The following is a 14,108-nucleotide window of genomic DNA, read 5'->3' as shown; positions in this document are numbered from 1 at the left end:
CTCCAGTCCATAAAGCACTCAGAAAAAGGTCAGTATGGTGAGTTTCCCATTAAGCTTAATCTATTCAATTTTTAAACTTGGAGATTATATCCTTTCTAATAATAGGAGATAACATTTTTCAAATGTGCTTAAATTATAAAATAAAAATTGGCAATCCCCTCCAATTTTCAGCCTTTTTGTAAATGATCTGTGAAATTCCAAAGAGCACAAACTGTCAGGGAGAGATGACTCAGGCCTGGGGAGGTGAAGAGAATATCACCACAGGTTACTGCAAAGGTCTGTAACAGGCTTCTTTTGGTTCCAAATCAGGGCACCCTGTTAACCTCCAACTCAGCCTGTCACCACCAGATCCAATTACCTTTTAATGGCGCCCACCAACCTCACTCCCCAACTGCTAATCACTTTTCTTATTATCAATCAAAGTTAGCAGCCTGCTAAGCTTGGCCAAGGTTTCCAGACCATACCTTAACAAGAGTCCATGGCAAGAGAAGGATTTTGGTAATTTACTTCATTAAGTGATAATAATAAAATAACATGCTTAATAAATTATAGTTTGTCCATATGGTTTTAGTTTGACAAAGAGGTATGTGAGCATGATTTTCTGGCAGGTTGTGTATCTCTCTGTATATCTGCAAGTAAAACCAAAGCCAGAGCTGGGCTCTGCCAATCCATGAGCCCACAGCTAGTGGGCGGAGAGTGGGGAGCATCCCAAGTCAAATAAATGCCATGTGCAATCTGAGAAATGACTGTCACTTGTTCCCATCTTGCTTTCACATTCACTTGCAACTCACAGGCTTCTGTGGAGTACATGGTGGATATAGAGAAGGCTACTATATAAGTCTCTTTGTTGTATACTAGTCTTCAGATTTGTACCCCAAAAAGGCTGAAAAGCATCTCAGCACATAGCAAAGGTAGAAGCACTCAAGCCATTGGGATGGGTAAAGATTGTGAAGGTCCTATTCACAGAGAGGAAGATGACCAAAATACAAGGGGAATATATGTCATCTTGGCACACAAATGAGCTTTTCTGGGGCTGGCTGCAAGTCCACATGGCTACTAGGCACTATATAATTTATGAAGTATACTATTTTATTATTATCACTTTATGAAGCAAATTGTCAAAATCCTCTTCTAGCCATATTAAGGCATGATCTAGAAACTTTAGACAAGGTTAGAGGCCTGCTAAGTTTGGTTCATCAGCAAAGAGCTATCTTAACTGATGCTCCCCACACCTCATGTATCCCTCCATCCCTCCCCAGATGATTATACTCCTCATTATAGGCTAACAGGTGGAGGTGGCTTGGGCAGGATGCACTGTTCACACTCTCGTGTTTTAGAATAATTCACACCACCAAATATATCACTCTAATGAGGTTAGGCAACATTTGTTATGGTCTCCCCACTATGATTTGTTTGACCTCTCCCTGTGTTTCTATAGTCTTCATGAGACATTTCTTACTGGCATAACCAATGTTTATTGCTTTTATACTCATCTGATGTGATGGGATAAAAGATGTTTATGGAACCCCCCATAACTAAGCACAGTCCCCAAGATGGACTACTAAGACCAAGACTGCCCTGTTTGGGGTATACAGGTAGAGTGAGTTCCTGGATTCTGATGAAAACCAACATCTCTGACTGTAAAGGTCTGTAATTGGAGATGCTCAGTTTGTATCCAGGATCATGCCCTTTATTTTTATTTATTTACTTTTTGGTACTAGGGATTGAACTCAGAGGTGCTTAACCACTGAGCCATGTCACCAGCCCCTTTTATATTTTATTTAGAAACAGGGTCTCGCTGATTTGCTTAGTGCCTTACTAAATTGCCAAGGCTGGCTTTGAACACATGATCCTCCTGCCTCAGCCTTCCAAACTGCAGGGATTACAAGTGTGTGCCACCATGAGGGCTGAATCGGGCCCCTTAAAGAACCCAGAAAGATGAGGCTTCCACATGGGCCCATTTCCTGTATGATTGAAAGACACCTTTTGAAATGAGTGTTGGTGGCCAGCTTGATCTGTTTAATTATTTAGGGGAATACCTACAATGACACCCCTGAGGGGTGGGAACCAAGGAAGGTTCAAGGCACGGCTGGGAGGGGGTCAGGCCTAGCAGCTCTTTTGAATTAAGTCAGTCTCCATAGGCATCAGGAGGAAACAAAAATGTGAGGGTTAACAAGCAATCAATCAGCAGTGCTGCCTGTTTTGCTTCCATGAAATAGTGCCTAGTGCTCAACATGATCTCTTTTCTTTTCGCCACATTAGAGAAATGCAGAGCGCTTCTCAAATATTGCTGATGGAAATTTAAGTTTGATTGTGACTTACGTCCCTTAATAGGAGATAGAACTGCATATATCCACACATGCACACCCCACACTGTCACCTGCAGACTTGTACAACAGCAGCAAATGCATCTGCCATTTCTTGGCTTGGGTAATGCTAACCACATCTTTGGTCCCAAAGGCCATGTTTGGATGTCACTGGAAAGGAGACAGTTTCTGTAAAAGCGAGCCATGGCTGCATCTCAAATGTAAGTTCTCCTGTCTGAGTAATTATCCCCAAGAAAGCAGGGAGGTGTTCACACACATGCTTAGCCAGTAGTCTATCTGGAACTCTGCACATGCCACTCATGGGGTTCTTTACATCAGGTTACATTATGTTCTACAAAATCTGAGAAATTGCTCAACAACCTGAAATGCTGCAAAGATCAATAACTGGCTGTCTAGCTCCAAAAGGAGAAGTTTAATATAAACTTTTCTAATGTAATATTATTATATAAGCAGGGCAGAAAAACCAATAATCCAAATCAGGGGATCTAAGACATCACTCAAAATCTGCCCAAGAAACCCCTAGAGATGATTTCTTATAGTAAAAGGTAAAAATTGCACAATAAGAATTTAACCCCCCTATTTTTGCAGATTTGGTATCATGGTAACAAAAATTTTCTGTTAATAGTCACAATTAAATTGCTTTATATATGTCCTTTAGAGCTTTACTATAGAGAATATAGACTTAGAATTTAGCATTGATGACATTTTATTTGTTGTTCTTTTACATCCATTTAAACACCAGCTATTGAACCATTGGAGAATATGTAACCTCAAATACAATGCTCTGTATGGAAACCAAGTTCAAATCCTATCACTGGCTTGGTGCATGGCCCACGTCCCCAGCGACTTGGGAGGCTGATGCATGATCTTGAGTTCAAAGCTAGCCTCAGTAGTAAAAGTGAGGTGCTAAGCAACTCAGTGAGACCTTGTCTCTAAATAAAATACAAATTAGGGCTGGGGATATGACTCAGTGGTTGAGTGTCCCCGAGTTCAATCCCTGGTATCCCTCCAAAAAAATCATATTGTTGTTTCTAGGGCAAGTAACTTGCCACAAGCTTGTGGAAGAGCTCTCTCTCCAAGGTCATGGCTTTGTCCTTGGTTGAGTGAATTACTTGTTTAAGTGAATTACTTCAAATATATTTACTCTTTTGTACATTAAATCACTAGTTTCCAAAAGCTCTGAAATTATTTTCAAAGTAGGTTTTATATAGATTCTCAGGAAATCGTACAGTCAACAACAGGGAACACAAGGCTGTACTTGGAGTGTGTGTGTGGGGGGTGGAGGGACAGTTCAGATAGTCCCAATTTACCATCAGCTTCTTGACACAGACCAGGATTTCTTGATCTCTGTGCTATCCATATTTGGGGCAGGGTCATTCTTTGTTGCTTATGGGGTTGCCCTGTGCACTGTAAGATGTTTAGTAGTGTTCCTGTCCTCTACCTACTACAAACCAGTAGTCATCCCTACCCCCATGATATAATAACCAAAAATGTTGCAAAATATCCCTTTTAAGGGAGCAGTTGAGGACTGCTGATATAGATCAACCTCTTGCACTGAAGTTTGGACCTAGATTCAATCCCCCAACTCTGCTTTTTACTAGCTGGTTAACCTTGCCCAAGTTACCTGGCTTTCTTTATTCCTGCATATTTACTCTGAAAACACAAGTCATTATACTATTCCCTCACAGGGCAGTGGTGAATGAGAGAAATGTGCTAAACATCTTTCCTTCCTCTTGCTTGTTCCACTGCATTATTTCAACACTAGAAAATATGAATGCTGGGAGAGGGGAGACAAAAACAGAGGATCTTCTCTCCATTGCACTGGAGCAATGATTCCAGTGCCATGCTATCAGACACATAGCTACATCCCTCAGAGGCAACCATCTATAGCTGCACCTCAAAGGGGAATCAAAGATTTTAAAGGAATGCTCTTCCCCCTAATATGTTTAGAAAACACCCAGAAGGTTTTAGGAAAACCTTCTGAACACTGGGATTGTTCTGTCACCAGAGCTGTAATCAGCTACATATCAACATCCAGGTGGGCTTCCATTTAAGAAAACCATGTAAAATAATACACAAAGCTCTAGGGACTTATTTTCATCCTCAAATGATTCCTCTACAAGTTTTTGAAGAGCTTTCTTAACATATGTAAAATATAATTCTATGTATAAAGAACTGGTTTACACACAACTCAGAAACACCAATATAGCAGTTATTAGTCACAAATATTTTTGTGCAGTGGGGCAGAAGCACCCTTTTATAAATAATAAACATGGTTTTATTTGTATCATAACTTTTAAAATGTGAATATTCTGTGATTCAGCCACAGTCTTTACTTCCAGGTAACTTCTTCATTGGGCCTCAATTCCCTTCTACACAACATAGTCTTGTTGCAGAAGGTAGACTTTTTTCATCATTCTTTCTGTCTAGATAACATCCAACAACAAATCCCATAGGGACGAGTACATGAACCTAGTGGTCACACACAATCTGAAGTAAGTTCACCATGAGTGCTGCGGCCCTGGCGCTAACAAATGACACCAAAGATCAAGGGCAGAAGCAGCCCAGAAACACCCTTTTAACCCCATACATACAGATGAATGCTGTCTATTTATTTATTTATTAACATTGGGACCTTAATGTGTTAGGAAAATTTTAGTGTTCCCTTTTTTCTTTTTAACAGTTTTACTGAGGTATAATTTACATACCGTAAAATTCCCTCATCTTAATATTTTTTAGTAAATTTATAGTTGTGCAATCATCACCACAATCTGATTTTAGAACTTTTACAATTGATTCCCAAATCAAGTGGCTATTAAAAGAATTCTGGGCTGGGGTTGTGGCTCAAGTGGTAGAGCGCTCGCCTAGCACGTGTGAGGCACTGGATTCGATCCTCAGCACCTCATAAAAATAAAAGCTATTGAATCCACCTAAAAAACTAAAAAATAAATATTTAAAAAATAATAATTCCTAGGGCATAAATACTTTTACTCTTCCTGGTCCAAATGAATCACAGTCCCTAGTCATCCATAAGAGATCTGAGGACAAGTTGCAGTTAGCCTTCATATCTTCTGAACCACATTCATGGCCCAAGTCTAACTTTAAAGGTAGCAACTCTTGGCCCCTAAATTGACTACAGTGTAAACTGTGCTCTGTGGGTCAAGTTGAAGGCAAAGGGGAAATCTTCACCTTCCTCACAGAGGGGGTAGTGTCGACATAAAGAGATAGAAATGGGGCCAGGCATGGTGGCTTATGTGGCTGGAGCAATGATTCCAGTGCCAGGCTATCAGACACATAGCTACATCCCTCAGAGGCAGGAGGATTGTGAGTTCAAAGCCAGCCTCAGCAATTTACTAAGGCCCTAAGTAATTCAGTGAGACCCTGTCTCTAAATAAGGAGGAATGAGAAGAACTTTCTCCAAGTCAGTTAGTTGAAACTAGGTGGCTTACTTCACAGGCTGCTTCCCATCTGGAGACCTGTTGCTATGTGTTCTAGAAGGAAAGGAATTGAAAATCTCTCTGTAGTATTGAAGTATAACAATAAATCCTGCCATGTGGTGGGAACTACAATATACGGCATAATAAAAGTAAATGTTATGGCACTTGACTCTGTGGCCTATAATCTCTCATTCAATCAGAACAGAGATTCTTCTATCAGCAAGAGAAAACTGGACAATTTAATTTTCTTTTCTATTCATGCACAGGCCTATGTTGGAGCTCTTCCATGTTTTCTATTATGTTACTTGAAATATGGCCGTGTAGTTTGATACAAACAATATCTCAAACTGACATCAACAACTTAGTTTTGGACCAATTGATTTCATTCTAAATTATTGCTGGCTGACAGATGCTGGTAGCTGCCCACATGAGATCTGAAAAAGCCATGTTCTCTAATTTAATATTACAATAATTTTAAATTACAGCTTTATTAAGAGGAAACACAGATTTATTTATAGCTAACACTGACGGTTTCCAATGACTTTCAGGACTATATTATGCTATTCACTGCAACCCACATTTGGACAGCTTCAATTGTCTAAAGCACTAACAAAACATTCAGGTACAAATAACTTCCTCCTTGATTCAAAGCAATGAACAAATGCTACAAAAGCAGCCCAAGAGAGCCACCCGCTCTATAGTGCCCTTTTTTCCTTGGTGGATCTACCTACAAAGAACATTTCTGCTGCTGAGCCTAAAGACATTCTGCTTAAAATTTGCTCCGCCTCTGGTCTCTGAGATGTTGCAAAATCTCACTTTTTTCCCTTAAAAATGGACTTTGCTAGGGTTTGATCTTGAGCCCTAAATTCATCTTCCCTTTTTATTCTTTCTTTCCTCTTTTTTTTTTGTACCAGGGATTGAACCCAGGGGTGCTTAAACACTGAGCTACATCCCTAGCCCTTTTTATATTTTGTTTTGAGACAGGGTCTCGTTAAGTTTCTTAGGGCCTCACTAAATTGCTAAGGTTAGCTTTGAACTCACAATCCTCCTGCCTCAGCCTCCCAAACTACTGGGATTACAGGTGTGCACTGCTATGCGCAGCTTCATCACCTCCCCCCTTTTTTTTGGTACTGGGGATTAAACCCAGGGACACTCGACCACTGAGCCACATCCCCAGCCCTATTTTGTATTTTATTTAGAGACAGGGTCTCACTGAGTTGCTTAGTGCCTCGCTATTGCTGAGGCTGGCTTTGAACTCCTCCTGCCTCAGTCTCCCCAGCCGCTAGGATTACAGGCATGCGCCACTGCACCTGGCTTCATCTTCACCTTTCCTATGGTAAAGATTATCTTCTTCCTGACCCAGCAGCCACTTCTAAGCAAACAACGTTAATGATAAGCATTTCTACTATGTGTGGTTTTTTTTTTTTTTTTTTTTTTTGGCAGCCCAACAAGTGATTTGCAGAATTCTGGAAGACAAGACAAATACAGGTAAGGAAGTAGAAGCTCAGAGAATCTGTAAATTAGAGAAGGCCATCTAGCCTGGAAATTGAAGATTCAATACTCAAACCCAGGTCTGCAGATGCCAATTCTGAAATGTTTGCTCTTGCCACAGCTTCCAGAGAACTCCTAATCTCTATCTGCAATCCCTGCCAGTCTCTGGAGCACCAGACCTCTATTTTCAGACTCCATCCAGCACTGATATGGGGATGTCTGTACAAATCTCAAAGTAAACATGCTTAACTAAATCCATCAAATGCCTCCCTCCCAAACCAGCATCTTTTGCTGACATGCTCATTTCCACTCAGGTCATTGTTACCCCAGTCATTCAACCCTAAAAACCTCACATCTAACCTATCATTCTCTCTTCCTCCCTGCTTCCACTTCCAAGTTGTTATTAAGGTCTAGCAATAATTCTCCTGTATTGCTGCTTTTACATCCTTTCTTTTGTCCCCAATCCTTTTGTGAGTAGCTTAATCTTGGCTCTATCTCTCACCTCAACTATAAAAAAACCTGACTCCCTGACACCTACCTTTCTTTCCTCTAATTGGTCCCGCAAAGCTCTCTATCCTAATTTTTAGATGTGATCATGTCACACTTCAGTGTCAGCCATCAATGGCACCCACTACAAAATAAACCACAAATCTATCCCCTATAAACACTATCTGGCTCCCACTTATATTTCCAGGTCAACTCTCCTCCTTCCCAGGACAAACACTACTGCAGCCAGGCTGGTTTACACATAACTGTCAACATTTCCCATGTGACTTCCCTGCCCACCTTCTCCCCTGCCTAATAAAAATCCAATTTCAAGGAATGGATAAGTCCATCCTCTTTTATGGAGCCTATCCTAGCACACCAGTCCTGGGGAACATGCTTTCTGTTGATCAGCTTACTTTCTACCACCCAGTCATCATTTGCTACTTTAAGGGCTCAAGTAGATCTAATGCCAATAGAAGGCAGGGTCTATATGAGGGCCTCAGTACCCAGGCAGCCTTGCATTTAAGTAGGAGGTACTCAAGTATTTATTGGTTGATTATATAGTTTCCAATTATCATTTTGTGTGATGCAAATAATACACACACACACACACACATACATAAATTAAGTGGTTAGTTTGAGGTATTATAGTCTTTGGGAACTAATGTTTTCTTGGCAAAAATGAAAGAACCAAACCTCAGCATCATTTTTCTGAATTCCCAAATACATACATCTGGTGCTTAGTTTTCACAGTATGAAAAGCTTCTATAGATTTACCCTTCCCACATCAATGCCTCCAACATTTCCAAACTAGCTGGTTAGACTGGAAAATATACTATTCATGTTTGACGCTAGCCTTGTTAGGTATCTTTAAACCCAAAGAAAACAAGGGTCAATGCTCCTCACAAGAAAGACATATGGCTCCGTATACTCTAGAGGTAGAATACCTCCCTTCCTGTGTTACGCCCCACCTGACCTTCACCAATGCCCCACCTGACCTTCCAGCATCATCTGTGTTGGCCACTCAACATTTAGAAACAGTTCAGCAGTTGGCTGAACTTTGCCCACCAGTCACTCTGGAGCCCAAACACTGACCCCAGTGGTAGAACTGGAACTTAATTTGGCTCACTTTGATGATTCTCTTTCATTCACAGATGATCACTGCTCTGCTTCTCCCTGTCTTTTCACCAGATCAAATGCTATAGCAGGCCAGAGTTCCTGCTGTTATTGCATCAGCCCAAGCTGTAAGGTTATGCTGTCTGACTGGGCTTCTCAAAGGCTAGCTGAGGATGTAAACCAGCTTTTGGAAACAGGGCAAATACTTTTGGTATTTACAGTCATGACCACACATCTACCCGCAAGCCTTCAAGAGGTCAGGCCAGAGATTGCAGGTCAGCAGTTTGCAAAGATGCAATTCTATTAGCAGATTCATAAGAAAACAGCACCCAAAAAGGGGATGAAAACCAGGCAAGGAGAACATTCACGTCAAGCATTCTAGTGCTCTTATAAGGCCTGCCAACTGGTGAACTGTTTCTAAATATTGAGTGGCCAACACAGATGATGCTGGAAATGTATATTCCATGAAAAATCAATCCCCGATAGCGACTGCCAGAGGCTGGGGGTGGGGTGTGTGCAGGAGGGAGGTGGGTGTGGCCAGAAAAGAGCAATGTGAGGAATCCCAGCGGTGATACACTAAGCCACACATATGAAAAAAACTGTGGCAAACTCAACATACACACACAGTTATTAGCAAAACAGGGCAATGTGAGTAAAATTGACAGATTGCATCAACATCAATGACCTGTTGCAATATTATGCTATAGTTCTGGAAGATATTACAATGCAGAGGTGGGACTGGGTAAAGGAAATATAGAGTACTACCATTTCTTACATGTCTGAATCTATAATTACCTCACAACATAAAGTCAAATTAAAATAAGGTAAAGTTCAAAATGTAGCCCTCTACAATATACAGAATATGAAAGAATGCTGACTTATGACCACAGTAGTTACAAATAAAAGATGTAAAGCTAAAAAAGTTTGATCCCTGAATCTGGATTTCCTAACAGAGCTATCATTCAGGTGAGACCACTAAGAGCCTCATATCTACCCAAGGATACCCCCAAATGAACCTCTGACTTATGTTTACCCAGAGAGATTTTAGCCCCCTTCCTGTTGAGAAAACTCAGTAGTATAGGAGACCAACTGGCAATTACCATACCAAAGCTCATTTTAAACTCAGAGTCCAAATACTTAGTGCTGGATCTACAATGATCTCTGCCATTCTGTATTTGCACCCATTTACTCTATGCTAAATACACATATCACTGGAAAAATGTGCTCATGCCCACTTTCACAAAAAGGTTTATTCATCATTTCTTTTCATTAGACTTTGCAAGGAGTTTCTGCTAAGGCCAGAAAGGGTAAAAATCCTAGGTACTCTGTTTTCATGCAGAAGGTACCATCCCTTCCCTTCTTTACAAAACTGTGACATCTAAAGCCAAGCAAGGGCTGGCAGCCTGGCATTTCAATTATCATGTTAGTTCTCATCACACTGCTTGAAGGGGGAAACAAGGAACTGTAATTCCTTTCCAACTCTGCAATGAAAGCAGAACAATGTCTTTACTCACCAATGTCATTGCTGCGATCCGAGAGATCCTTGTCCAGGATGCTGGCTAGCGTACTGCCCGTCAATTCAATCTTTGGACCGTCACCCCTACATTAAAAACACAAGTCCAGACATTTAATAATCGGTATGTGTTCTCGTCATTCTGTGAGCTTTCTTGCTGGATACATGTTAAGGAGGGTGCTGTGCATGGGGCAAGTGGCACTGTTGCCTGTGACGGAGCCACAGGGAGCCAATGAGCTGTCCAGCCACATGGGCCGTGGTACAATCTGGGAATGGACTGGATAACCCCCTCTCCTGCACATAGACTCGAAGATGGCTGTTTTAATGACTGCTCCCCAACGCACCTTCAGCCACAAACCCTCCCTCTGGATACACAGTGTGCAACAGAGGCCCGCTCCCGCCCCATGGCCAAATAAGCACTGGCAAACTGGGAGCTTCCCTTTTAAGGAACATGGAATTTAGCCAATGCTGCTTGTCAAAGGTCAGCTACTTTTAACCTTGAAGAAAAGGTTCTCTGGCCTGAGGCTGAGGCACCAGCCAGGCTGTTGACAGGCACAAGGTGTCGAGTTGAGATCTGGCAGCCTGAAAGCTGGCATCAGGGCATAAGTCTGTAAAATTAGATGGCTCCTGGGTGGGTGCCCCTGTGCCCATCAGGACACGAGTGATTTCCTGTATCTGGGCTGGAAGCAGCACATGTTTGGGATGGGAACAGGCTTTCAAGACAATGAGAAAGAAACCCAGCTTCCTCATACACTAGCACAAGGTTCTTCCAAATTCCTCTAAAAGGGCAGTTCTTTGGCCCTCTCAGGGAGATGAGCCCTGAACAAGATTATCCAAGGGCTGTGATGGCAGTGAAAAAGGAAAAGATTCTTGCCCATAAAATGAGAAGGAGAAGCCGAGCAGTTGTTTCCAGGAAAGCAAAAGAAATAGTCCATCTCATAGCTCCTGAAGGTCATGCCTGAAGCTCAACTACACAAGGAGGAACAATCACTCAACAAGCACTTGACAAATACCTACTGTGCTGGGGGTTTGGAGAGGGCCAAGTCAGGTGGTACCTACTCTGGAAAGGAGCATGGTCTAAATGGAAGAGACAGACAAACAACCACAAGCCCATATGGTATAGGCATGCACAATACAGATATGCCACAGTCCTGGGTTTGTTCAGAGGATCTGTATGGCCCCAGATAGAGGACATACAAAAGAGACAGCATTATAGCTGGGCCTTGGAGAAAAAGGGAAAGAGGACATATTTGTAAAAGGCATAACTGAGCAGGGACTCAAAGGTAGATGAGGGTACACCTGTGCCCAGGGGTCCTTAGAAGCAAGAGGAAAAAAGCTGGCAAGGTTGGAGAGGGCCAGGCTGTGCTGGGTGGGTGTGATAGAGTCTGGTGTGAATGGTATGTCCTGGTGTATCTGGCGAGTCCTGGAAGTAGTGGGTGGTGGAGGGAAGGTTGCAGCAGAAGACCTGTAAATCTGGAGGGCAAGGAGGGTGGTTGGAGCAGGGCTGGGCCCAAGGGCATGGTCTCTATTAAGAGCAATATCACCGGAATACTATTCAATGAATGTGCACTATGGGACTTACTGGGCCTTTCAGAGCTAGGTTGAAATACAAGTTTAGGCAGAGAATGATCTACTGAACTTGAAAAGGAGAAATAACCTGGGCTTCATAAAAGGACCTTTGTTTCTTGCCTCACCCAATTTCCTTTGACTGTGGAGCCCCCCAAAAATGGTTCTGTTGCAGGCTCTTTCTTCATTCCCCTGGCCACTACAGCTCAGGGCCACTGAATCAAAGAGATCCTGAGCCAACTGAAGGGGTAGGAAGGAGAAATACATTTCAATGCATTTTATTGTCAGGGCTCTGGCATCCAGTAATTTGAAGGTCCAGTCAATCCCCTATATGAGTGTGTTCTGCATCTATGGATTCAACCAATCTAAGACTGTATAACTCAACAGCAATAAAACAAATAATCTGATTTTTTAAATGAATGAATGAACGACCTGAATAGAGATTTCTCAAAAGAGGAAAAATGACCAACAGGCTTATGAGAAAGATATTCAGCATCATTAATTGTTAGGGAAATGCAAATCAAAACCATAATATCTCATCCTATCTCAGTTAGAATGGCTATTATCAAAAAGACAAAAAATAAGAAATGCTGGCATAGACATGGAGAAAGAGGAACTGTCATATACTATTGATGGGAATGTAAATTAGTGCAGTCACCATGGAAAACAGTACGGAGGTTTCTCAAAAAACTAGAAGTAGAACTATCATATATACAGCCAAGTGGAATGAAACTGGTATGTCAAAGAGACATCTGTATTTGCATGTCTATTGAAACACTATTCATAATCAAGATATGTAATCAACCTTTGTGCCCATTGATGGATGAATATATAAAGTATATGTGGTAAACACACACACACACACACACACACACACACACACACACACACACTTGTACACAATGGAGTATTATTCAATCATAAGAGGAATGAAATTCTGTTTTCCAGCCTGCGAAGGGTGTGGAGGGGGCAGAGGTGGGAAGAGGAGGATTAACAGAGTACAGGAGTGCAGTTAGATAAGAGGAATTACTTCTAATGTCTTTTTTCGTGTGTGATGGGGATTGAACCCAGGGGCACTCAACCACTGGGCCACATCCCCAGCACCACCCCCCTTTTTTTTTTTAAGATACTGGAGATTGAACTCAGGGGCACTCAACCACCGAACCACATTCCCTAGCCCTATTTTGGATTTCATTTAGAGACAGGGTCTCACTGAGTTACTTAGAGCCTAACCATTGCTTAGACTGGCTTTGAACTTGAGATCCTCCTGCCTCGACCTCCTGAGCAGCTGAGATTATAGGCGTGTGCTACCGTTCTTGGCTCCCAGTTCATTTTTATATTCTATTTAGAGGATCTCACTGAGTTGCTTAGGGCCTTGCTAAGTTGCTGAAGCTGGCTTTGAACTCGCAATCTTCTTGCCTTAGCCTCCCAAGCCTCTGAGATTATAGGCATGCACCACTGCACCCAGAACTTCTAATGTTCTATAGCATAGTAGGATAACTAAAGTTGACAGAAATTAATTGAATGTTTCAAAATAGCTAATAGATTTTTAATGCTTTCAACACAAAAAATTGATAAATGCCTGAGGTGGTAGATATGCCAATTACTGTGATCTGATCATTACACCTTTTATATGTGTATTGAAATATTGCACTGCACCCCATAAATATATAAAATTATGACTTGTCAATTAAAAACAAAAATATTGAAAAAAGAAAAAATATTCAGTATAAAATTGCATCTGTATTGAACACAAACTTTTTTGTCTTATCATTCATTATTCCTTAAACAACACAATTTAACACCTATTTTCATGGAATTTACATTATATCAGTTATTATAAATAATCTAGATATGATTTAAAGTACAAAAGAGGATATACATAGGTTAAATGGAAATAGAATACCATTTTATATAAGTGACTTAAGCATCCAAGAATTTTGGTATCCTTGGAGGGGGTTCTTAGAAATGATCCCCCCACAGGTACTCGGGGATAAAATATTTTTAAAATGCAGAATTATTAGTAGGAAAGGATCATTATCATTTTAAAATGTCTTTCTTTCCCCAAATAGAATAGAATAATTTCTTGAGAGTCCTTAAATATTATTATCTGTTAGCCACAGGGCTTGATGGATTTGGTGGTTTCATCCTCCAAACTCACAGACTCAACTC

The 14,108-nt window shown here is 41.3% G+C and overlaps 1 protein-coding gene and 1 pseudogene across 1 annotated transcript in view; both read right to left on the bottom strand.

The window, feature by feature from the left end:
- The window catches only part of LOC144373579 (SH3 domain-containing kinase-binding protein 1-like), a 189,812-nt gene that overhangs the window by 23,254 nt on the left and 152,450 nt on the right, over window positions 1-14,108 (bottom strand). The window contains 1 exon segment of the mRNA XM_078036604.1: window positions 10,372-10,457. Within this exon segment, the coding sequence (XP_077892730.1) occupies window positions 10,372-10,457 (86 nt within the window).
- On the bottom strand, window positions 4,583-4,835 carry LOC120893046 (NADH dehydrogenase [ubiquinone] 1 beta subcomplex subunit 1 pseudogene; annotated as a pseudogene).

Source organism: Ictidomys tridecemlineatus, unplaced genomic scaffold (assembly GCF_052094955.1).
Source record: "Ictidomys tridecemlineatus isolate mIctTri1 unplaced genomic scaffold, mIctTri1.hap1 Scaffold_44, whole genome shotgun sequence".
Lineage (NCBI taxonomy): Eukaryota > Metazoa > Chordata > Mammalia > Rodentia > Sciuridae > Ictidomys > Ictidomys tridecemlineatus.
This window is presented reverse-complemented; position numbering and strand designations above follow the sequence as displayed.